The 24,880-nt window shown below is 40.4% G+C and overlaps 1 protein-coding gene across 1 annotated transcript in view; it reads right to left on the bottom strand.

The window, feature by feature from the left end:
* The window catches only part of SLC35B4 (solute carrier family 35 member B4), a 37,916-nt gene that overhangs the window by 5,666 nt on the left and 7,370 nt on the right, over nt 1–24,880 (bottom strand). Inside the window, exons 3-9 of the mRNA XM_045864242.3 lie at nt 10,955–11,057; nt 9,349–9,398; nt 6,836–6,917; nt 6,560–6,620; nt 4,968–5,077; nt 3,559–3,634; nt 841–916 (exon numbers count right to left, since the gene is read on the bottom strand). Of these exons, the coding sequence (XP_045720198.1) occupies nt 841–916; nt 3,559–3,634; nt 4,968–5,077; nt 6,560–6,620; nt 6,836–6,917; nt 9,349–9,398; nt 10,955–11,057 (558 nt within the window). The remainder of the gene's footprint in view (nt 1–840; nt 917–3,558; nt 3,635–4,967; nt 5,078–6,559; nt 6,621–6,835; nt 6,918–9,348; nt 9,399–10,954; nt 11,058–24,880) is intronic.

Genomic DNA, 24,880 nt, shown 5'->3' with positions numbered 1-24,880 from the left:
GGTGGGGTTAAGGTGGTTTTCGGTAGACTACAGAGAGAACACCAGGGAGAACATTCTGGCATCGCTCTTGGTTTAAATGTTCATATTCTAAGAACCAGAAAACACGGGGGTGGGTATGGCTGCTCTGAGGCTCTTCCTTAGTAGAACATCCTGCAGAATGAATGTCCTACCATTCATCTGTGGATCCTAACTTGAAACTGCCTGCAGAACTCCCATTATTCTTGTTCCGAATTCTTCACACGGTTTACGGTGAGGGTCCCCCTCCCAAGTAGTGACAGAAGGTAGGTAACACTTTCAATAAAGGGCAGCAAACTTACTTTATAGGACCCGGGCTCCACCTACTCGTCCAAAAAGGAACTCTGCCAGCAAATCTATTAGGTGACATCAGAGGAATGAAACCAATCTCGACCTGTTTCACGGTTTCAAAGCCTTCATGACTTTTATAACATACTTAAAGTTGTTCAAAAGAACCATTGAAAAAATTAGGTTTTAGTTAGTTTGAAATTTGTTGCAGAATTTTGTGGCAGCTTGTGACATATCCTAGGTTACTGAAAAACTCCAGCAGAAATCACAGAGCATTCATGTCATATACTAATACTTAGTTATCCACTGATTTCTACACGTCCACCCAGAGCAATTCCTTTATGGCGCCCAGTGACTTACTGACCTCCTGCAGCACTAACCTCTCTCTGGCCCCCCACGAAGCCACCTCTGTCTCCGGTAGTACAGAACAGATCAAGGCAGAAACTAAACTCATGTCACCACACCGTTAGAAGAATAAACATTCCTCTGTCAAAAGACCATGGAGCAGACCATGTGGCAGAGGAGTGCAAAGGATACTGAGTGATGACATTCATGAGGAGGTAAAACCACATGATGGGCACTGTCACACCAATGACTGGAACTTGATATAATTCTGCAAAGATAAAGAGGAGAGACAGTCATATTTTTGACAGCTTAATGGAGACTGAACATAACAGAGACAGCAACAGTACTTCCCCTGCAAGTAGATTTAGACGGTAGACCACTTTACTTGCCTTGATTCCAGACTACATCGGTCTTAAGAGTCATTACACTGGTTGTTTTTTTTTTTTAAGTATAAATTTTTTTTTTTAATTCTTATGTTAATCCCCATACATTACATCATTAGTTTTAGATGTACACTGGTTTCTTAAATTATTTATTTTACCTGTAAAATAAACTCTTCACCATCCACCTGACTACGACCCCACTTTACAAAGAAACACTGTGAGGCACAGAGAAGTTAAAAATGACATGGTCTTAACTGACAATCGACGCACGAGTAAAGACAACCCATAACTAAATGCCATTTGGAAATACTCAATCCTACTAGTAATTGAAGAATTCAAAACTGAACAAGGCTCTACCATTTTATACTCTATTAAAACAGCAATTAAAAACTTACAAAACCCTAATCTGGAAAGGTGGTAGTGGAATTGGCAGCCACTCAGTTGGCAGTAGTATCAACTGGGGTGTGTTCTTTAAAAATCAATTTCATAATGCTTATATTAAGGACAATACAAGTTATTTATACTCATTCTTAGGAATTAGTCCTCATGAATTCAAAAGAAGAAGAGAATTCTCCATTGATGGGAGTACTATTTACAATGAGGAGACACTGAATCAATCTCAATGGCTAATCTTAGAGCAATGGCTGTGTAAGCAAAGAACTTCCACTAAATGAGGCAGGACACATCTGATTAAAAAAAGAATCATGAAGATTATATACACTCACATAAAAAAGAAGGCAAGTGAAAAAGCAAGTATAAAATTTATCTACACAGGATGACAACTATGTAAGAATATATGTAAACAGTATCTGGAAAGAAACTGCTAAAATGAAATTAGCTGACATCTAAGGCAATGGAACTGTAACTTTTCTTCCTTTAAATACATTCTTATGTTATGAGGCTTGCATAGTAAATATTTGGGAGGAAATAAAATATGCAAGATCAAAGAGTAAGGACATAGTAATCCTCAAAAGATCCGTTTTTAAAAATTCCTCAGTTGTTTGGGGAGTTGAATTATACAGTATAACCTAGGAAATTCTAATAGTGACAGTGAGGTCTGGTTAGTAAATGAATGTTACTTCTCTTGTGCAAAACATAAAAAGACGTATATATAAAGAAAGGTAATATAACTGTCTAGACTAATCCCCATAGTCTGGTATTCCATTGTCTTTGAAACACTTAGCATGTACTGAAATGAAAATTAACAAGCATTATTACTATTTAATAGCTTCAGAGATCCACTGTATCAATTTGCTGGGTAAGAGGCCATCAGTAGGACTCAAAATATTTAGGTGGATATTCAATTCTCTGAACAAATTCAAGGATAACAGGTTCATCTGAGATAACCTCAAGGCAAGCCAGAGAAAGAAAAAAGCATATACTTAACTCAGGGATGATTTTGAAGATGTTGAAGGCAGACTCTAAAAAAGATTTTACTTTTATACCCATCCCTGTGACTTTTAGAAGCAGCATTCTAGTAACTAAATCAAAATCAATCCCAAGGAATCTGGTAATATGTTTATGTCAGTAGCCCTTCGTTATGTGGGAATTCTCAAGAGACCTTAAAAATCATTGTGTCAAAAATGGCCATGTGTTGATTATATCTTCAGGAAAAAAAAAAGAAAAGAAAAGCCAGAAATGACTGAGTAATTTGGAGCCTTAAAAACTTCCTGACACACTACCTTCATTACACACTTTCGGTGGGTAAATGGGACAGGCAACATTGCAAACTCCAACACGAAGCATTCACAACTTCCCAACGCAGGTTCTGAGGGCAAACAAGTTAACAGGGCACATACTGCCCCTACCACAAAACACACCTGCCATTTTAGATACGAGCAACATAAAGCCTTAATTTTACACGTTTATTTGTTCCTGTGTGTTCATGTGTCTGTGTACACACTATGTCTTTTAGTCGATAGTCACATAAGTAATTCCTTTCAAGTTATAGCTAGTTGATTAAACAGCCCCTTTAACAATAGCTAACTTACCCTGTAGACATGTGAACTAATTTTGCTTATTCCTGCTGCCTACCTACCCTGTATCTTGGAAAAGAGCCCCCTTGTGGTTCTTGTTTCCCCTCGCTCCACAGGAGGTAGGACGGGGTGTGGGAGCGGGTCCGCCTTCACCAGCAGCAAAGGAAGAGGAGGAACACACAGAGCTGGACGGCTGCCCAGTTTCTCACGGGCCCACCTCTGCAGGGGGGTATCGCTATTTTTTTACATTCTCAAAGCATCAAATGTTCCACACATGCAAATGCAAGCACACAAATTCCAAAGCAAAACAGAAAATTTGAAGATACTCTCTTCCATCGTTTGCAAATGACTGAGAAGCACCTGTAAAAGCTTTTGCCGCTGTAGCTGCTGCTGAACAGCACTGTATCCCCAAGAGGTGGAGGGGGGATGGCTCCCAATAGGGCAGTGATTTGGATAAGATCGTGAAAAAAAGCAGTGGTCAAGTCAATAGCAAAACTGAGAGGTGGCCACAGAACCTGTCAGGTAATTCTACCTGATAACATCCCACTCACCAGACTTATTGAACAGAACTGCATGGTCATAAATATCGGAAGCCAGGAAGATGAAGCCAGGAAGTGGAAGGGCATGCTATGGGAAGAAAGATTTCATGTAAATTTAAATACAGACACATGATACAATGTGTAAAGCAGCTTTACAATGACTTACTACTGCTTGTCAAACAACTCGTGAAACTGCATCAAGAAAAGCAATTCAGACTCGTTAGGTTAAATGTATCCAGGGCTTCGGACCAGGTGACACTGTCCAGCGCGCTACTGACCCCAAACTGCAGTTCTTGCCCTTACGGAATGGAGTCAGATGATCACCACATACTAAACAAAAAAACGGAGCCAGCATCCTTCCTCCAACAAAAGGGAAGTTTGAACTCACAGCCATTCGGCCCATAGGATTTGCTACATTTTGCTACTTTTGAAAACGGCTTAGCCAACAGAAGGACTTAAAAATTATAAAGAAGGCAAAGGTCGATTTCAGGGAGTTTAGGTAACTTGTGGGAAAAAGAGGTTTGAGGACAATACGAGATCAGGGAAAATGAAATGAAGACAAGGATAAAAAGGACGAAGAGGAGCGGAAATGACAGGTAAGCAGAGGTGAACGTGCCTGACAAGAGCCCACCAGCACCACAGTATGGGATCATAGCTAATGTTACGGGCCAGCTGCTCTGTGCCAGGTACTGTTCACAAAGAAAGCTGTGAACCAGATAGACCGTTCCTTATTTTTTAAACTCCCAGCCACATACTCCAGCTCCAGTTAAGTATCTCAACCGGACTGTCTGCAACTTCAGTACAAAAAGCTGGCGGTGAAGGAACATCTGACTCATCTGACTCCACCTGAACACTGAAGCCGAAGGCATCTCTACCACCCGGAACCTTGAGGGGCTGTGTTGTGGATGTTCTCTCCATAGGAGAGAGGCTGGAGGAAGAGCACAGTTAGAGAGGGTAGCTCTGGCTCAGCAGTTTCCAAAAAAGCAGCAGAAGCACACAGAAGTAGGTAATGAACGCTCCCATCGAGTAGAGAGAGCTCCCTGGAGGGACTGCGCTCACCCCTCTTCCCCCCTCTCTCAAATGCCTGCCCACCTGCCTGGCAACGTCCCCTTCGACATGTTGTTTTTGGAACTTATTTTCCTGTTCCAAATTTCCATAGTGGTTTTAACTTGATTTCATCTCCGGAACATGGGGGTGGTGGTGAAGGTTCTCATCCCCAGACTTGTTCCTGGTTAGCAGACACGCTAGGTTCACACTGATCATGATCATCTCATGTAGAGAACTGTGGCTCAGAATACACATTAGTAGCCTATTAAAAATACTTGGTCCTTCAACTACATCAGAAAAATGCATATTTCATTTGAAATAACAGATTACAACTCAGTACTTTTTATCTTCCTCAGGTTCAAGAAATTGCTTACATTATAAAACAAAGCCTCCTTGGAGTGTTTCCCAAATTGTTTGTATAGGGTCTCTTGGAAAATACCCATCCTTGCTGACATCAGAAGTGCAAAAGTCAGTGCCCCAATTCCTAAAAAAAAAAACAAAAATCAGGTTACAAGATACTAGATTTGCTCATTTCCAGATGTTTTCCTCAAGAATACCGACTGTTCTACACTAATTACAAGCCAGTTGTAGAACATGTACAAAATTTTTAAAAGAAATAAAAATCAACCACAGGATCACTACCTACTCCTTGATAGGTTGCGCTCTCTCTCTCTCTCTCTCTATATATTTATGTATATATTTTATGCTAAAACAGGATAATGAACATACAATTGTACATCTTGCTTTCTTCATGATCTTTTTCTTGGATTTTCCTTCAAGTGATTAAAATTTTTTCAACGGTATGAATTCATGGCTCCATGACTCTATCACGTGGAGGGACCATATTAACTGTCTTACAACATGAGAATGATTAGATTACTTCCAATTATTTCACCATTCAAATCAATGTACATCCTTGTACATAAATCTTTAAACAAAATGTTGATGATTTCCCTTAGGATAAACTTTCCTAAATGAAATTACAGAATCAAAAGTTGTAGACATTTTTAAAACTCACTACATAAATTTTTCCAGAAAGGCTGTATCAGTTTCTACCAAAAACAGTTTATACAAAAATGCATCCTCAGCAGCAATGAGAATAATCGTTTATTTTCTTGCCATTTTAACAGGCCAAAAATAAAAAGGTACTACATTTTGGTTTCAATTCGCATCTCTCTGATTCCAAAACTATTGAGGCTGAACCTAATAATCAGATATTAATTTTTCCCTGTGAACTGTATGTTCATATCCTCTGCAAATTTTTCTTATTGGATGAAGTGTTTTCTAACAGCTCTTAAAGATTTTTCTATGTGAAGAGCGACCTGAAGGGATAAAGTTTCGAAGCCAAGCAGCAGGGAGAATCGAGTTCTTTCATTGCTATTTCTCTGCAGCTTAGTCTCGATCTGTTCCTGCTGCTACTGGCTGCACTTGGAAAGAGTTTCCCCTCCTATCCGACAACACGAGGCCAAAGCTCTACAGCTAATTCCACAAAGAGATACTCATTTTTAAAAATTCCCTAGGAGACTCTGATGATCAGTCAGATTTGGGAACACTCATTATGGAAGAGCTAACTTATGAAGAAAATGAATCTAAGATTTAGAAATGAGTCCCCTGGAAATTTACCGCTTCTACTCGGGAGATAGATCATGAAGAAAAGGAGGACACTCGAAGCACTCGCTCCCAGAAAGCGGGACAGGCAACTGACATGCACTTTTCTTTCTATACCAGTGGCAACCAAGGAAATCGTGGATCCACATTGTAGAACACACCACCCTGAACATGGGACATTTTCTTTTTTTCATGTTCTGAACACCAAAGTTCAGAGATAGGTGATCCCAGGTGCCTCTCTCTTCTGTGGCATAATCTGTTTAGCCAAAGCTTCTTACCAAGAAACCTGTTTCTCGGGAGAAAACTCAGCAAACAGAACTGCAGAGGCAATTAGCTTTATTGTAATTATTGTACTTGCCTAGTAGCCACCTTAAAAATGCCTGGAATCCGTCATTCTCACTCGAGCTGGCCTGGGAAGTCTAGGAAGGAAAGAAAAACACCAGGTAGAGAGACCAGAACTACATGCAAGGTGCCTGGGTAGAAAGGAACAATCTGCGTTACCCAGTCCCCTCCACTCTCTTGCAGAGACCCGGATCCTTCTATTGCATAAGCCTGTAAATGTACCGTATCAATAAAAGTACCGGGGCCCCCACGGCAAGCAGTGAATAGAAATGATTTGTGAAGCGATTCTTACCACCTGCTTTGCTGACATGAAAGTGCAAATAAATATCCCCACAGACACCAGGGCAATGGAGGTATATTTGAACATGCTGTATCTGCAAAAACAAGAACAAGGACACCTTAAGAAAAGAAAAGCACCGATACGAATTTCCACATGATGCTCACAGTCAAATGTTGCATAAGAGCACAAATCACCAAAATACAGCTGACAGTATCACACACATGAAGGAAGCAGGGTGCTAATGACTAAACACCCTTTTTTAGTGTTGCTTAAAATAGTTTCTGTTAGTTTGTGGACCGAGAGATGTTTCATCAGAAAACAAAAACAAAAAAAGACATAGACCAGATATGATATTCCATTCTGCTTGAGTCCCAATGAAAGCTGGGCAGATCTTAACTGCCTCCTGTGGCTTTTCTGGTCTTCAGGGGCCCAAACATGAGTGTCAGAGACACACCAGACAAGAGAAAGAACAGAGTATCAGAGACAAATAGCAGGACGCAAGGCTCAAAAAAAAAAAATCATTCAACTGTCCACTGTCGGGAGAGGATATTTTTAACACCTTTGAATGACTTAAATGTTTTTAAATGTCAGCACAGTTGGATAAAAGAAGAAATATTACACTAACAGGACTACTAGCAGTAAGAACAGTGGCATTTCATAATAACTAAAACAACATCATTAACATCCCTCTTGGGCTCTTACTGATAAAGCAGAAGGCCTCAGGCAAGAATGAAAAGGAATTAAATTTACAGGATGAACCATCCAAGGTTTTCTAGTCAAACACTTTGCACAGTTCTGATCACATCACCTCATAAAAGGCCAACAGGACTAGCTAAGCAGCAGATCAGGGGCCAAGAGCAACCTGCTAGTGGACAGAGGCAGGATGAGGTAATAGGCCCTGAGGAAGGAGACAGAAAAGTAAGGGAACTCTTCAGTCTGGAAAGATCCAGACAGAGAGAGGTTTGTAACTCAGGCCTAAAAATTAACAAGGGGCAGGTTCAGGTAAGTATAGACTTGGTCTTCAAATCCCAGAATGAGGAACACACTATGAACCTAAGGGGCTCTGCTCAAAATACACAAAAGAAGATAACAACTTACTAATTCCTGATATTAGACGGTCACCTTAGGGAAATTCCTGCTCTCTGGGTGATACACACCAAGGAGAGTCAAAAAGGCTTACTTGGATAGATTCAAGATGACAGACCCAAAACAACTTCTCCAGGGAAACAGAGATGTTTAAGAAAGGCCCCTGACATTTCAGAGCACTATCAGCAGAATACATTCCTTTTATAATATGTTCTTTTGTAGCCCTATTATGAGCAAAATCAAAGGTTGGAAGGCCCGCAGGTCTGTCCCAATGTCAAGTCTACACTACCAAGAAGCTTAGCAGTCACTTCAATGTAACAAACCCATTACATATGAACACTTAATGTGGAGACCTGGAAAAGAAGTCAACTGCAGTTGTACTCATCTGGGGAATACATAAGCCTCAGAAGATAAAGTGTTCACGATAAGGAGCCTAGCAGGACAGGACGACTGTCCTTCTTAGGACACTGCTCTTATTACTTAAATACTCGGGGTTCCCACACTCTTAATCGGCAGCACTTTCTAAGCTGGTCTAGAGTTCTAACACTCATTCAACCGTCTCTTCAGGGAGCACCCTGTTCTTATTTAGTTCTAACACTGGGGCTAGACACTGAATACAGAGAAAAGCTTGCATGAGCTTGTACCATCGTGATCTTAACAGTGAGGGTGAACTTCCCCTGAGGAATGTTCCAGACTGAATGTGCTGACGCTCCCCAACGTCCTTCCTCCTTGGGAGTAAGGGGTAAGGCTCAGAACGAAGGTGGCAGACAAATACTTTGAGAAAGTATCCCAGGCATTTCTGGTATTTCCCAACCATATGCCAGAGAGAGGCACTGGTGACAGCCACACAGAACAGTCCTGAAAGTTTTCACCCCATCTTCTTGGCCATTTGGGTCTTTGTTAGGAACTTTCTTTCTAACATGGGTATCGTCAGTTCATCACATTGTACTGATGAACACCTTCTACGACCGCGTCGTCCAAGAACTTCCGTGAAGTTGAAAATGTCCCATAGCTGGGTTCTCCAAATGGGTGCCACTAGCCACATGTGGCTACTAAGCACTTAAAATGTGAGAAACTAAATATTTATTTAATTTTAAATAACTTAAAGTTAAATGTAAATAGTCCCATGCAGCTACCGGAGGCCACATGGGACAGTGAAGTTCTAGATCAGCTGGCTTTGGAGGTTACTATGCTACTGAAGATTCCGTGGTGACAAGAGCTACTTCGTTCTACACAGAGGAAATGCCGCTCCATATATACAGGGGGGCCCCTTACCTGGTCCACTGCCTCAGGACGCACAGCACTGTCACGGAGAGAACAAAGACAAAAGCTGGATGATCAAGAGCAAACTTATCACCACTATGAGAGAAGGAATCCAGCTTATGGATGGGGCTCAGGATATCCTTCCTACACATAAAATATGAAAGTATATTGTTTACCTTTTCTTCAAAATGATAATTCCTAGGATCATGTTGGCAATTAGAGAACCCTGTAAAAGGACAATAGTAACAGTTTTAGTGCACCAGGGAAAGAAAATAATTCAAGATAAATAAGAACACCGACAAGCAGGAAAAAGAGCCAGAAAGGAGGGTTAGAATGAATAATTACTAAGGTTCACTTGTTCTTATAATGGCAAAAAGTATAAACCATACAAATCTATTATGTAAATTAATAAAACCTTCTGAAGATAACAATGAGAATAAAAATGATCAATTCTCTAAATACTGGTCAGAGTTCTGAAACTAAGGCTAGCAGAAATTATACTGTAGACTTAATTTTGTTAAATTTTCCATCTGATATATGAGAGCTTTTGCTAGGCTTCTCCTCACCCCCGGTTTTAATTAATGAAAGTAGGCGTGCAGGGATCTTTCTCTTCTCTAGAAAGCTGTCGCTCAATCAGCAAAGGTTTATTGAAAGTCTATGATGTGCTCCGTACTTTGAAAGTCATCTCTGTAAGTATAATTAGCTCTGAGAAGTCCCTTTGAAGATAGCACCTTTAATCTCCCAGAAATCTCAGACTACACAGAAATGTTATAATTCCAATGGTCACCAATTTTGCATTCTTCTGCAATCCTAACTACATTCCCCTTGAAGTTTTCTTGCTCTTCAGGGAGCACCCTGTTCTTATTTATATACAGATCTCCCACCAAACGTGAGAGGAAGGAAAAAGTCACTGCTGCTCTGGGAGAAACCCCACCTTCATCAAGAATTTCCCTTTATTGGGGCGCCTGGGTGGCTCAGTCAGTTAAGCATCTGGTGGCTCAGGTCATGATCTCAGGGTCCTGGGATTGAGTCCTGCATCGGGTTCCCTTGGTCAGCAGGAAGCCTGCTTCTCCCTCTCCCTTTACTACTCCCCCTCATCCTCTGTCTCTCTCTCAAATAAAAATCTTTAAGAATTTCCCTTTATTTAGAGCACCTGGGTGGCTCAGTCAGTTAAGCCTCCCACTCTTGGTTTTCGACCCAGGTCATGATCTCAGGGTCATGAGATTGAGCCCTGCATCAGGCTGCACACCAGCGGGAAGTCTCCTTGAGATTTTCTCCCTCTGCTCCTCACTGCACCTGTGTGTGGGCACGCTTTCTCTAAAATAAATAGTTTTTAAAAATAAGAATTTCCCTTTACTTAATGGTCTCAAAAGTCTCTTGCTTTAAAAAAAAAAAAATCAAAAAGGGAAGTATCAATTTTATGTACTAGAAGTAAATGTAATTTTATGAAAGAAATCAAAAGTGATGAGAAATAAGTAACATTCATAGCAAGTCTGAATATAAAATCAACCAGATGAGGGAAATGAAACATAAAATCTGCCTCCCAGGGAAATTTTAGCTCCTTTTATTGATCACCTGTTAGACCTCAGAGGGATGACAGTCAACTGTCCACTCTCTGCCTTACTGCACAGATGAAAGCCAGTCTTTGCTCATGCATCTGGGAGACCTATGCTTAGACGCTAGACTCTACTAGTTATAAGACCTTTCTACTTTCGTCAAGTGTTCAATCGACCCACTTAGATTTCCCAGAGCAACATACATAAGTAAGCCGGCAGCACTCACAGATCTAAATATCATATGCAGGGGCATGGCGATGTTGAGATTCAGGGCATAGTTGTTCACCACACTGACAGTGAAGAACATGGCTACCATCACAGCATAGTACCTGAAACGCAGAGATCACAGCACATCACACAAAATCTACTATTTCAAGAAAATCAAGTATAGAAGGAATTAGTTATTTTTGGTTAGAAAAATATCTCGGGGCGCCTGGGTGGCTCAGTTGGTTAAGCGACTGCCTTCGGCTCAGGTCATGATCCCGGAGTCCCGGGATGGAGTCCCGCATCGGGCTCCCTGCTCGGCAGGGAGTCTGCTTCTCCCTCAGACCCTCCCCCCTCTCATGTGCTCTCTCTCTCTCATTCTCTCTCTCAAATAAATAAATAAAATCTTTAAAAAAAAAAAAAAGAAAGAAAAATATCTCGTTTTAGTCCCTCTAGATTAAAAGATTGTATCACTACTATAATGTGAAGTCAATACTAAGCACATACAAAAATACAACCAAAGCCAAACTAACATGGAAAAAGTCTGAACTGTAGATATGTTTTGGCTCAGGTCATGATATCAAGGTCCTGGGATCGAGTCCCGCATTGGGTTCCCTGCTCAGCGGGGAGCCTGCTTCTCCCTCTCCCTCTGTTCTTCCCCCACATGCTCTGTCTCTCAAATAAATGAATAAAAGAAACACTATTTTAATCTTTCTCGAGTGTATTCTTAGTATTTTTCAAGCAATTTAAAACTAGCCTTCAAAAAACATTATCTGAGGGGTGCCTGGGTGGCTCAGTTGGTTAAGTGGCTGCCTTCGGCTCAGGTCATGATCCTGGGGTCCTGGGATCGAGCCCCAGGTCGGGCTCCCTGCTCAGTGGGAAGTCTGCTTCTCCCTCTACCCCCCCCCACCCTGCTCATAATCTCTCTTTCTCTCTCACTCATTCTCTCTCTCTCTCTCTCGGATAAATAAAATCTTTTAAAAAAAAAGATCAAAAAAATAAATTTAAAAAAAATTTGAAATAATGGCTAAATAAATAAAATCTTAAAAAAAAAGATTAAAAGAAATTATTTTTTTTAAAAAAGTCTTTGAGCATAGATTCCCACCTTTTTCATCTTGGCACATCTGAAGAACGATAGCACTGAGATTCCAGTTATCTTCCTTCACAGGAACCTACCTGATGTTGCTGGTTGGATATGGACCTACATGCCCTAACCATCAGCCAGGCTGGGGCTAAATTAACGGAGTCTGTAAAGTTTGAGGAGCTTCATGATGAATGCAGGACACAGTATTACACACATGCAAAACTACTCCTGTTCAAAAGAAAACCACAGGCCCAAAATGCAAAATGGTGCCTTAACTTAAGGACCCAAGTGAGCAAACCAAGACTTAATTCCTAACCCAACTGCAGTTTCAACCAACCCTCCCCCGCCCCCCAGGAATGTCACCTTTAACCAGTCAACATTGAATTTCCTGGTCAATACTAGGGAATTTACTGATAGACCCCCCTTCTGCTCTCTTTACCAGGCAACCTTACCTAAACAACACATATCTTGCTAATAAATTCCTTTCTTTTTTAAAAATGCCCTCTCTCTGCCTTTAAAAGTCTTTCTCTTATTTACTCAGTGGAGCTCCCCTCTACTTGCTAGATGGAATGCTGCCCATTCATGAACAGTTTAAGAAATCCAATTAAATCTTCAAATTTACTTGGCTGAATTTTTTTTCTAAACACATTTGGTGGCAGCATCAGGATCCAAAGCAAACTTCTGACAGCATTCAGGGACAGGAGAAACATAGGCGTGGTGCCCCAAGAACTCATTTGAGTTCTCGGTCTTTCTCACTGTTTCCAAGGGCCATTGGTAAGTCCCTCTTGGTTTCAGCTCCACTCTTTTTGCATTTAAGCTACCCATCTAATTAGCTTCCTAATCCAGGGTTAACAGGTCTAGACAAACAGGACCCTCTAACAGAGCACCAGTCCTTGGCCCTTGGTTCATTCTGCAATTCCATATTGGCATTCCTTCCCCAGTTCCAGTCCGAACTCCCCATTTACCAGGGTTTGGTGGTTTAATCCTTTACCCATTTCCAGTCCATAGTCTCCCTGAATGGAGTCTGCTGGTTTAGTCCACCCAGTAAATTGCTGGTTTTGCCCATGGTCTTCTCTTGGCTAGTCCACAGGAACAACTCTTACTTACTACTGGTGTGTTAAGGTACACATATTTGTTTTTTTGTGTAAACGAAGGCTTAGTTTGGGGGTCCTTAAATTCTACAGAATCAAGCGTGCCACCTTCTGGCATACCTGCTTATTTTAAGTCTAAAAACTATGGTGCTGGAAGCTGTGAACAGCTACAGAAATAAAGGACTAAAAAGAACCTAGAATTACAATGGTCGTGATGGAGAATGTTCCAATTAGATAAGGTCATTTAAGAAGTGCCCTTGAATGCAAGGGTTCCCAAATTAAACAGAACGGGATATCTGTTTTAAATGGCAAGCAGAAGCCTCCAAAAGGTTCAAAATTCCAAAATAGTCTCACTAAAAGACTCACGTAAACAGCTAATGAAAATGAGAAAAAGTACCTAAAACAAGACTGTTAAAACTGATGTAACTGCTACTGTTCCCCTCCGTCTTTTGAGTACTGATCCTAATCAGCCTCTTATGAACTGCCTTTCACTCTAAAGAGACTATTAAACAGTTACTTTTAGAAGAAAACCAGTTGAGGCTATAGGCACTTCACTCCTTGGTCAAAGGCCAAACTAAAGTCCATAGCTGAATAATTTCTCAAACCTGGGGAGAATCCTCAAGAGTTTTTGTAAATATATCACTTCCTGAGCCCAGCTGAGAGAGGAATAAAAATTCACATTGTCCCTTCCTTTACAAATAATGGATAGCTGGAAGAAAGGCAGGCAGCAACAAGGCCCACCCCTCACCCCCACCCCAGCCGTAAGAGGAAACTACCTTTAAAAGGATTTTACACCACCCTGGGAGGAGCCCTCCATCCTTTTCCCCTGTGAACAACTACCTGATAGATAGATGAGCGTGTGGACAAAAACCTGACTGGGTGACAGGTGCATGGAGGATTGATTAATCAGATTTAAACAACCCACCAACATTTTCATAAAAACCCCTAGACTTAGAAACTCTGGCAGCAACCTTCTCAGGCCCACCTCCCTCTTCGGGAGCTTTGTACTATCACTCAATAAACTTTGCTTTGCTGCCCCCCAGTCTTCAGCTGGTCTACCTCTTCATTCTTTGAAGCAGCATGACCAAGAGCCGCGCGCACTGAAGGAAAAGAAATCCTGCATCACAAATCCAGTCCATATATCCTGAGAACTTGGCTTGGCTTTCTGCCTGTCTGGAGTATGCAGGTTGCTGGTTCTTTCTCTGGCTGTCATGGGGAGTGACTCTAAATATTCTGAAGAGGGTATCTTTTATACCCTCTTTGAGGGCACGTCCTGGATCCATGAAGTTATTTAATACTGCCAGAATTATTTACCGTTTGCCCTGACAAAATATTTGAAAGGATTTAATACCTTTATAATCAGGAATTTGGTCAAATTGGAAACTGATATTCAGAGCCTGAGAGGAATTTTTTAAGGACTTTTCTCCTAAGCTATATGAACCCAGAGAGAAAGAAGACTTTTTTTTTTTTTTAAGTAATCTCTACACCCCACATGGGATTCAAACTCACAATCCCGAGATCAAGAGCTGCACAATCTACCTCCCGACTGAGCCAGCCAGGCACCCAGAAGGAAGACATTTTTATAGGAATTAAAAATAGCTGTCCCTATCTCACAAATCTAGTCTCTACAGGATCAGAGGTGTAGTTCCAAAACAATTCAAAGACTACCAAACCTTTTTGCCAATCCCCTATCTATCTCAAAAGACTTCTAAGTGTAAAAATTCTGACTTTAAGGGAACAAGAGTCCTTCTAGGAGAAGCTTGCATTCTTTCCCTGTGTCTTTAAGATGTAAATGTTCAACACTCTACTGATCTTTTCTAGGAAATCCTTTCTAGTCCATCTCTTTAAAATACAAATTTCAGAGTGGTAATTCTTGTCAAGAAAAAACATAAGGGGCAGAGAGAGGTCATTTGGAACTTGACTTGCCGAGGAGAAATTCAAATCTTAAGTGTCTTCACAAATACTAAAAAAGCTTTGGCCATCTAGACTGATAACCTTATTCCATCTACCAGAAAAACTGAGATCTAACTTTTATAACTATAACTAGTAAATTCTGTACCTACTTCATGGCAGTAATTTAAAACTATAAGGGCTATCTGTCCTATATTCATGTGTGTCTATATTTATGTGTTGTAGCTCTGTGGTATTTTCTACTTCTGGGTGGTATTGCTACAATTAATTTGTAAAAGAGTTCTATTTAGTTGGTTTGAAGGCAAACACTTGTAAGGATTGTGTATTCTAAAACTCTCAAAAAGAAAGAAACTAACTCAAGTATTTTTCAAGGTCACATGGTTTGAAAAAATATTTGATATAAAAGCTAGTTTAAGGTGGATGGCTTAATTAAAAAGACATGTCTTTAAAGTTACCAACACTAAATATAAAACTTCTATTCTACTTCAGTTTAGTAGCCTCCAAATAAGTTCATGTTGTCCTTTCCAAGATCTGTCAACAAAAATTAATAGCTTAGGATAATGGCTGACTTTGTCTAATGTTTAATACCATTTTTATAGGTCATCTAAACATAGTTATCAAGAACAAGTAAATTAGATATAAACAAGATAAAAGTTTATAAATGAACTTTTCAAGAATATTTATGTCTATGTAATTTTCCCAATTTTTTTTTTTTTGGTAACCTAAAACCTTAAAGTTTTGCTGAATTAGGTTAAATGATAAGTTAAATTCATTAAATATCTAGATCATTTCTAGAAGTAGGAGGACCCTAAGCTCACCTCATACTAGATAACTGTCAAATTATCCTAAATATCCCAGAAATTGACCTGAAGACCAGCAGAACAGACTCCACAACTAAAGGCAGAGAAGGGCCACATGGAAGAAGGTAGGAAGTGTGGATGTGTGGTTTGGGAGAGAAACGACTCCAGGAGCTGCTGTTGCAGAGAAGGGCAAGAGACAGACTAACACACGTGGGAGCCATGAAGAAAATAAATCCCCATAGCAAGTGGCTTGGAAAGTGAGAGAGACTGAATTTCCTGAGTTCTTGCAACCAATGGGGCTTAAAGTCTGGAGTTCTGAAGGTCAGTGGGTTTGGTTCAGATAGAGCCCCAAGGCACTGGGGTTGCTTTTGGAGAGAAGGCAGGGCAGACAGTCCAAGGACATACAGCATGGAAACAGTGATTTGAAGAGCGCTTGGGGCACACAGTGAAGAGGTTAGTTGTTCATTTCAGACCTGTTCCAGAGGGGCAGCTCACAGAGAGACCCCTCCGGAACAACAAAGAAACTGGCAGAGACATTTCCCTCCCCCGCTCCTTAGCATAAACACAGAACCACCACCTCCGGGAACTAGCCCAGCACTGACACTAACCACTAGCCCAGCACTTACACTGCTGGAACTGCCCATTCCAGTCATGCTTTCCTCAAACCCAATGAGGCAGGCCCCCTCCCCCAGAAGACCAGCCCAAACCCCTGCCCACAGCACATCTCCTGAACTGGGAGTTTTGCAGAGGCTCGGTTCCAGCAGCAGTGGTGAGAGGTCTCATTTCACAAGCAGACCAAAGCACAACTTGTTAAAATGTACCACACTCAGGCCAGACACCAAACACTGCCCACAGGAGGCAAAAAAAGGCTCTGTGGACGACTGGCCTGAAGGATAAAGTGGCCAGGACACAACAACAGACCACATGCTGCACACATCAGAGATACTCCCTGAAGTGGCAGGGCCAAATAACAGGGGACCCTACACTGCAGAGCACTATAGGACCTCTTCTTCATAAGGCCATTACCCTCAAGAACAGAAGATGTAGCTGACTTTCCTAAGACACAGACACAGGCACAGAGACTTAGACAAAATGAGAAGACAGAGGAATCTGTCCCAAATGACAGAACAGGAAAAGGCCATGGATAGAGATCTAAGTGAAACAGATAAAAGTAACATGCCTGATGAAGAATTTAAAGTAATGATCATAGAGATACTTACTGGATTTGAGGATTTGAGAAAAGAGTGGAAGACATGAGTAAGACCCTTAACAAAGCAATAACAAATAACAAAGCAGAGATAAAGGGCTCAATAAATCAAATGAGAACCATGCTTGATGCAATGAACAGCAGGCTGGAAGAAACAGAGGAATGAATTAATGACCTAGAGGATAGAGTAATGGAAAAGTAATCAAGCTGAACAAAAGAGAAAAAAGAATTATGCAAAATGAGAACAGACTTAGGGAACTCGGTGACTCCATCAAATGTAATAACATTTGCATTATAGGAGTTCCACAAGGAGAGAGAAAAGGGGGCAGAAAATTTATTTGCAGAGATAATAAATGAAAACTTCCCTAATCTGAGGAAGGAAACAGATATCCAGATCCAGGAGGCACAGAAAATCCCCAACAACATCAACAAAAGGAGATCCACACCAACACATATTGTAATTAAAATGGCAAAACATAGTGCTAAAGAAAAAAACTTAAAAGCAGCAAGACAAGAGAGGACAGTTACATACAAGGGAAACCCCATAAGGTTACCAAGGGATTTTTCAGCAGAAATGTTGCGAGCCAGAAAGAAGTGGCATGATATATTCAAAGCACATTCTGAATGGGAAAAATCTGCAGCCAAGAATACTCTATCCAGTAAGGCTATTGCTCAGAATAGAAGGAGAGATAAAGAGTTTCTCAGATGAACAAAAACTAAAGGAGTTTGTGACCACTAAACCAGCCCTGCAAGAAATATTAATGGGGGCTCTAAGTGGAAAGCAAAGACCAAAAGTGGCAATATGAAGGTAGGAAACACAAAAGCAGTAAAAACTAATATTTTTGTAAAATATCAGTCAAGGAACTCACAAAATAAAAGGATGTAAAATATGACACCATATACCTAAAATGTGAGGAGAGGACTAAAGAATAAGTTCAAATTTAAACAACCATCAACTTAATATGGACTGCTATATGCAGAAAATGTTATATATACAAACCTAATGGTAACCACAAATCAAAATCCACTAATAAATATGCAAAGAATAAAGAGAAAGAAATCCAAATTACCACTAAAGAAAACCAGCAAACCATGAAAGACAGACAAGAACGGATCAGAGAAAATCTTCAGAAACAACCAGAAAACAAGTAATAAAATGGCAATAAATACGTATCAATAATTACTTTGAATTTAAATGGACTAAACACTCCACTCAAAAGATACAGGGTGACAAAATGGGTAAAAAAACAGACCCATCTATATGCTGCCTACAAGAGACTCATTTTAGACCTAAAGACATCCACCTTTAGACCTAAAGATTGAAGTGAAGGGAGGGAGAAACATTTATGCAAATGGATGTTAAAAAAAGCTGGAATAGTAATACTTATATTGGACACACTACACTTTAAAACAAAGACTGTAACAAAAGATGAAGGAAGACACTAAATAATAATAATAATAATAATAATAGAGACAATCCAACAAGAAGACATAACAACTGGAAATATTTATGCACCCAACATGGGAGCACCCAAATACATAAAACAGTTGATAGCAAATATAAAGGAACTAATTGATAATAATACAGTAATAGTAGGGGACTTTAACATCCCACTTACATCAATAGATCATCTAAACAGAAAATCAACAAGGAAACAATGGCTTTCAATGACACACTGGAACAGATGGATTTAACAGACGTATCCAGAACATTCCATCCTAAAACAGAAGAATACACATTCTTTTCAAGTGCACACAGAACATTCTCCAGAATAGATCACATATTAGGCCACAAAACAAGCCTCAACAAATTCAAAAAGACTGAAGTCTTATCATGCATCTTTTCTGACCACAAGGCTATGATACTAGAAGTCAACTACAAGAAAAAAAAAATCTGTAAAGATTACAAATACATGGGGGTTAAGTACCATGCTACTAAACAATGAATGGGTCAATCAGGAAATAAGAAAAGAAATTAAAGGGTGCCTGGGTGGCTCAGTTGCTTAAGCGTCTGCCTTTGGCTCAGGTCATTATCTGAGTCCTGGGATTGAGTCCCATGTTAGGCTCCCTGCTCAGCTGGGAGTCTGCTTCTCCCTCTCCCTCTGCGCCCTCCCTGCTCGTGCTCTCTCTATTGTGCTCTCTTTCTCTCTCTCTCAAATAAATAAAATCTTTAAAAAGAAAAAAAGGAGAACAGAACTCAAATATATGTAATTAAAAGCTACTAAAAATAAGGAAAACATCTCTGTTGGCAGGAAAGTAGGATGTGTTTTCAGGAGAAAAAGGTGTGAGAAATGGAGATGGTGTAGCCGGGGCCCAGGGGCGCAAGAGCACCTGGCTCCGGGGGTCCCAAACAGACCAGGTTTGGCCACTGGCCGCTCACAAAATCCAAGGGCAGAGAAAGGGTGGTGGTGAAATAGGAATTTATTTCAGTGAGGCCAACACCCACAAGACAGGGGACTAGCATCTGAGAGACTATCTCCAAAGTGCCGAAAATACTTCCAGGTTTATATATAAGAAAATGTGGAGCAAAGGTGGGTGGATATGTACAGGGGGGCAGTGAAAGTCAAATTAACCACTGTCTTGAAGTGAAACACGGTGGGACCTCGTTAGCTTAGGGCAGTACCTATTGCTCGAGGGGGTAGTTTCGGTTCCCATCGTGGGATGCTTTGCCCACAGGGTCTTCAGCCTGAGCCAAGAGACAAGCTGGAAAGAACCCAACTAGAAAGTTTGAGGTCAAAATGGAGGCAGCCAAAGTCCTCTTTCAATACATTTTTTGTGAAGGGGAGAAAAAGTAATTTTGTCCTAAAATGAGGCTGTTTAAAGGGAAAAAAACATAAGACAAAATTGGAATATAGGGGGGAAAAAGTTGCAGGAGGTTTGTGGAAAAATAATCTTTAGACAGGAACTTTCATGTGTGGTCGACCTGGTTAAGATTAAAATAAATTTATTTTTAAAAATGGGTTTTAATATCAAAAGCAAGCTGGTGCAAAATTAGAATTTGGTTTTCTATTAAAAGGAAAAAGTTTTCTTGGGCTTTTGGTGTCATTTGGGTAAGACTAATATTCTCTTTACCTTTTAAGTATTAGATTTTGTAGTAATCTGTGATCCTATTTAGGCAAGTGCTTTAAAACCTTTTCTAAAAATATTTTTGATTGGGGTGCCTGGGTGGCTCAGTCACTGCCTTCGGCTCAAGCCCTGATCCTAGGGTCCTGGGATGGAGCCCCTCATCAGACTCCCTGTGCAGCGGGGAGTCTGCTTCTCCCTCTCTCTCTGCCCTTCCCTCTGCTTGTCCTCTCTCTTCAAGCATGATCTCTCTCTCAAATAAATAACATCTTTTAAAAAAATATTTTTGACTAACTTCCTAAAACCAAATTCTAAGTGAAGTCTTTTTGACCTAAACTTTTCCAAAGGACTTGTTAAATGAATTAGGCTTATCTGATATGTAAATTACATGGAAAGCAACTGTCAAAAAAAATAACACTAAGCCTTTACATTTGTAAGACTGTGGCACATGTGGATAAAGTCCATTCTGTTTCTGCAAAAATAGCCCCTCACTGCCAGACTTTTGTCATCCTAATGTCCTTGTAACAGGGCAACCTCTGAAATTTAAACAACTTTTTATTTCAGGACAGAAAAAAATCTAACTGTGCTCCTAACTTTTCACAGACAAAATAAGACATCTCATTGGTCGACTCCCCTAAATTTATGTTGGTGAGTTAAAAAGGGCCTACCAGGGGCGCCTGGGTGGCTCAGTCAGTTGAGCCAAGTTGAACTCTTGATTTCAGCTCAGGTCATGATCTCAGGTTCTGAGATTGAGTCCCACATCAGGCTCCACACTCAGTGGGGAGTTTGCTTGAGATTCTCTCTATCCCTCTTCCTCTGCAAATCTCCTAAAATAAATAATTTTTTTTTTTTAAAGATTTTTATTTATTTCTTTAAGAGAGAGAGAGTGAGAAACAGCATGAGAGGGGAGAGGGTCAGAGGAAGAAGCAGGCTCCCTGCTGAGCAGGGAGCCCAATGTGGGGCTTGATCCCAGGACTCCAGGATCATGACCTGAGCAAAAGGCAGTCGCTCAACCGACTGAGCCACCCAGGTGTCCAATAATTTTTTTTTTTTTTTTAAAGGGCCTACTGGAAGACATTCATGATTCACAATTCACTCCTTCTGACAGGTCTCTATTTCCCTGATTAGGGATAAATGTAAATGAGGCTAGGCTCAAGAACTGCTCCTTAATTCTTAAAATTACTGCAAAACCTGTTAAAGCAATAGCAGCCCAACAAATACCCTTAAACTCTCTAGCCAAAGTTGTCCTTGGTAATGGAACACCTCTTAACTATTGGCTGACAAAGGTGGTGTCTGTGGGGTCAACACCACCTGCTGAGCCTGTACCTGACCCTTGTCGACGCTGAAACTCAGGTAAGATCAAAGAACAAGTCGCTTGGCTTAAGAAGGTGACTCCTTCCACAGCGTCTTTCTTTGGCTTATTTGATTTTGATTGGTTTGGGTCTTGGGGACCATGGCTCTAAACTGCACTCCAAATATTGGGATTTATCCTACTTATGTAATGATAATAATCTCCCTAGTGCATTGTATTCTTTCAAAAGCTTGAGATACATGGAACATCTAAGGAACAAAGAAAATAACCCACTTAAAGGAGTGTGAATCTGAGACTGTGACCTATGAATATCAGAGGTTAAGCAAAAAGGTCATGACTATGGATACCACACAAAGGAACAACAAAAACTTAGAGCAGTAACAGAGTGGTGCTAAGGCCTTAAATGTTTATCACATCTCTCAGTTAAGCTGAGAGTCTGATCAAAAAGGGGTAATTGCTCAAAAGAAAACCACTAGCCCAAAATGGTGCCACTAAGGTTAAGGACCCAGGTCAGTAAACCAAGACTTAATTCCTTACCCAAGTGCAATTTCAACCAATCCCCCCTCCCTGGAATGTCACCTTTATCCAGTCAACATAGAATTCCCTGGTCAATACTAGGGAATTTTCTGATAGACCCCCCTTTGCTCTCCTTTTGAGGCAACCTCGCCTAAACAATGCATATCTTGCTAATAAATTCCTTTCTGCTTTTTTTAATGCCCTCTGCCTTTAAAAGCCTTTCCCTTCTTTAGCTCAATGGAGCTCCCCTCTTCTTGCTAGATGAAATACTGCCTGATTTATGAATCATTTAATAAAACCAATTAGATCTTCAAATTTACTAAGCTGAATTTTTTTTTTAACACTGAGAACAGCTATTTCACAGTTTCTAAAATACTATTGGTGACTTCACAAGATTTCTTGCCAAATTTTCTTAGTCTTATCTTGAAACAATGCCATTTGGAGACAGAGTTCATCAAGGCCTTTCAGAAAGATAATGAATTCCAAGTATTCCACATTGCTGTCTACACAGCATGGCCTAAAAATTGCTCCTGGGGATGAATGGTATCCCCATGATGTCAAGATTTTGACTGCAGCTTCACAGACAGAAAATAAAACAGCCAGTTTTATAGGGCACACATGGAGGTACGATTGTTAGGGCAAGATCCTGGGGAGCCTCAAAGGCCAGGTTAGGGAGCTGGGCTTCCCTCTGAACCTACTGGTGACACCTGAGTGCCTGTGAGGGGGGTGTCACAATACAATGGTAGGAAGTGGAAATACAGGGACGGAGGGGTGGGAGGCAAGAGGCCAGCCAGCTAGGACACCATTAAAAAAGTTAATGGCGAGAGTGAATGCATTCCTGAACTGCTAGTGGCAGCCTGAATGGAAAGAGATAATGGCGGGGGGTGGGGGGGGCGCGGAGAGTCAGAGGAATAAAAAATGTGGGGGATCCTTGTTCTCACCATACTGTCTTGATGACCACAGTTTTGTAATATAGCTTGAAATCTGGAATTGTGATGCCTCCAGTTTTGTTTCTCTTTTTCAGGATTGCTTGGGCTATTTGGGGCACACAGATTAACGGAACAGAATAGAGAACCCAGAAATGGACCCACAACTGTATGGTCAACTAATATGCAACAAAGCAGGAAAAAATATCCAATGGAAAAAAGACAGTCTCTTCAACAAATGGTGTTGGGAAAACTGGACAGCATCATGCAGAAGAATGAAACTGGACCACTTTCTTACACCATACACAAAAATAAATTCAAAGTGGATGCAAGACCTAAATGTGACACAGGAAGCCATCAAAATCTAGAGGAGAACACAGGCAGCAACCTCTCTGACCTTGGCCACAGCAACTTCAACAAAAGCAAAAATGAGATATTGGGACTTCATCAAGATAAAAACCTTCCACACAGCAAAGGAAACATTCAACAAAACTAAAAGGCAGCCTACAGAATGGGAGAAGATATTTGCAAGTGACATATCTGATAAAGGCTTAGTATCCCAAATCTATAAAGAACTTATCAAACTCAATGCACAAAAAAACCCAAATATTCTTAAGAAATGGGCAGAAGACATGAATAGACACTTTTCTAAAGAAGACATCCAGATGGCTAACAGACACAACATCACTCATCAGGAAAATACCAATCAAAACCACGATGAGACACCATCTCACACCTGTCAGAATGGCTAAAATTAATGCAAGAAGAACAGGTTTTGGTGAGGATGTGGAGAAAGGGAAGCCTCTTGCATTGTTGGTGGAAATGCAAACTGGTGTAGCTACTCTGGAGAACAGTATGGAGGTTCCTCAAAAACTCAAAAATAGAACTACCCTACTATCCAGCAATTGCACTAAAGGTATCTACCCAAAGGATTAAAAAATACAGATTTGAAGGGGTACATGCACCCTGATGTTTACAGCAGCATTATCAACAATAGCGAAACTATGGAGAAAGCCCAAATGTCCATCAACTTATGAATGAATAAAGAAGATGTGGCATATATATACAAGGGAATATTACTCAGCCATTAAAAAAAAAAAGAAATCTTACCATGTGCAACCACATGGATGGAGCTAGTGTATTATACTAAGTGAAATAAGTCAGTCAAAGAAATATAAATACCATATGATCTCACTCATATATGGGATTTAAGAAACAAAACAGATGAACATATGGGAAAGGGGGGAAAAAGGAGAGAGGGAAACAAACCATAGGAGACTCTTAACAGTAGAGAACTGAGGGGTGATGGAGGGAGGTTGGTAGGGGATGGGTAGATGGGTCATGGGCATTAAGGAGGGCACTTGCGATGAGTACTGGGTGTCTCATATAAGTGATGAATCATTGAATCTACTCCTGAAACCAATATTGCACTGTATGTTAACTAAACTTTAAATAAAAATTTGAAAATAGGATAAACAATAGAGTGATTTTTAAAAAAAATGTGGGGGCTCCTACCATGATGTAAATGCTGGTCTAGAGAATGGAAAGTTTTATGTAAATATTAAAGCCAATGAAGAAACAAACTACCCAGAATACTTAGCATCACGTTGGGAAATTCAAAAGCACAATATTAATAACAAAATTCAACCACATTTTCTATAGGAGGCTACTCGGAAATGTTGTAAAAGAACACCAACCACCGTGGTTGGTCTTAACCGGTCCTTGGATATATTCACACCAGGAAAATCCCTATCAACAGGATTACGTGTCCTGATCTCTACACACTCACAACTGGATGCATTACACTTTTATTTCCAGTCCCTCTCAGCAAGAATGTAGAATTTTCAATACACTGTTTATTAGAAGAACTGTCTTGTTTTCTATTTGGCCCCCTGAGTACAGTTATGCAAATCTGGACTAATGGGTGGAGGTCTGGAATCAACAATTTTGCCTTAGCTTGCCATTCACTTCCTTTTAATTGAGAGGAAATGCACGTAACATAAAATCAACCGTTTTAAAGTGAACAATTCAATGGCAT

This window comes from Mirounga angustirostris, unplaced genomic scaffold (assembly GCF_029215605.1).
Source record: "Mirounga angustirostris isolate CCGP_5_RB_7025 unplaced genomic scaffold, mMirAng1.0.hap1 SCAF_12, whole genome shotgun sequence".
Lineage (NCBI taxonomy): Eukaryota > Metazoa > Chordata > Mammalia > Carnivora > Phocidae > Mirounga > Mirounga angustirostris.
Note: the sequence above shows the minus strand (reverse complement) of the source record. Positions and strands in the feature narration are given on the sequence as shown.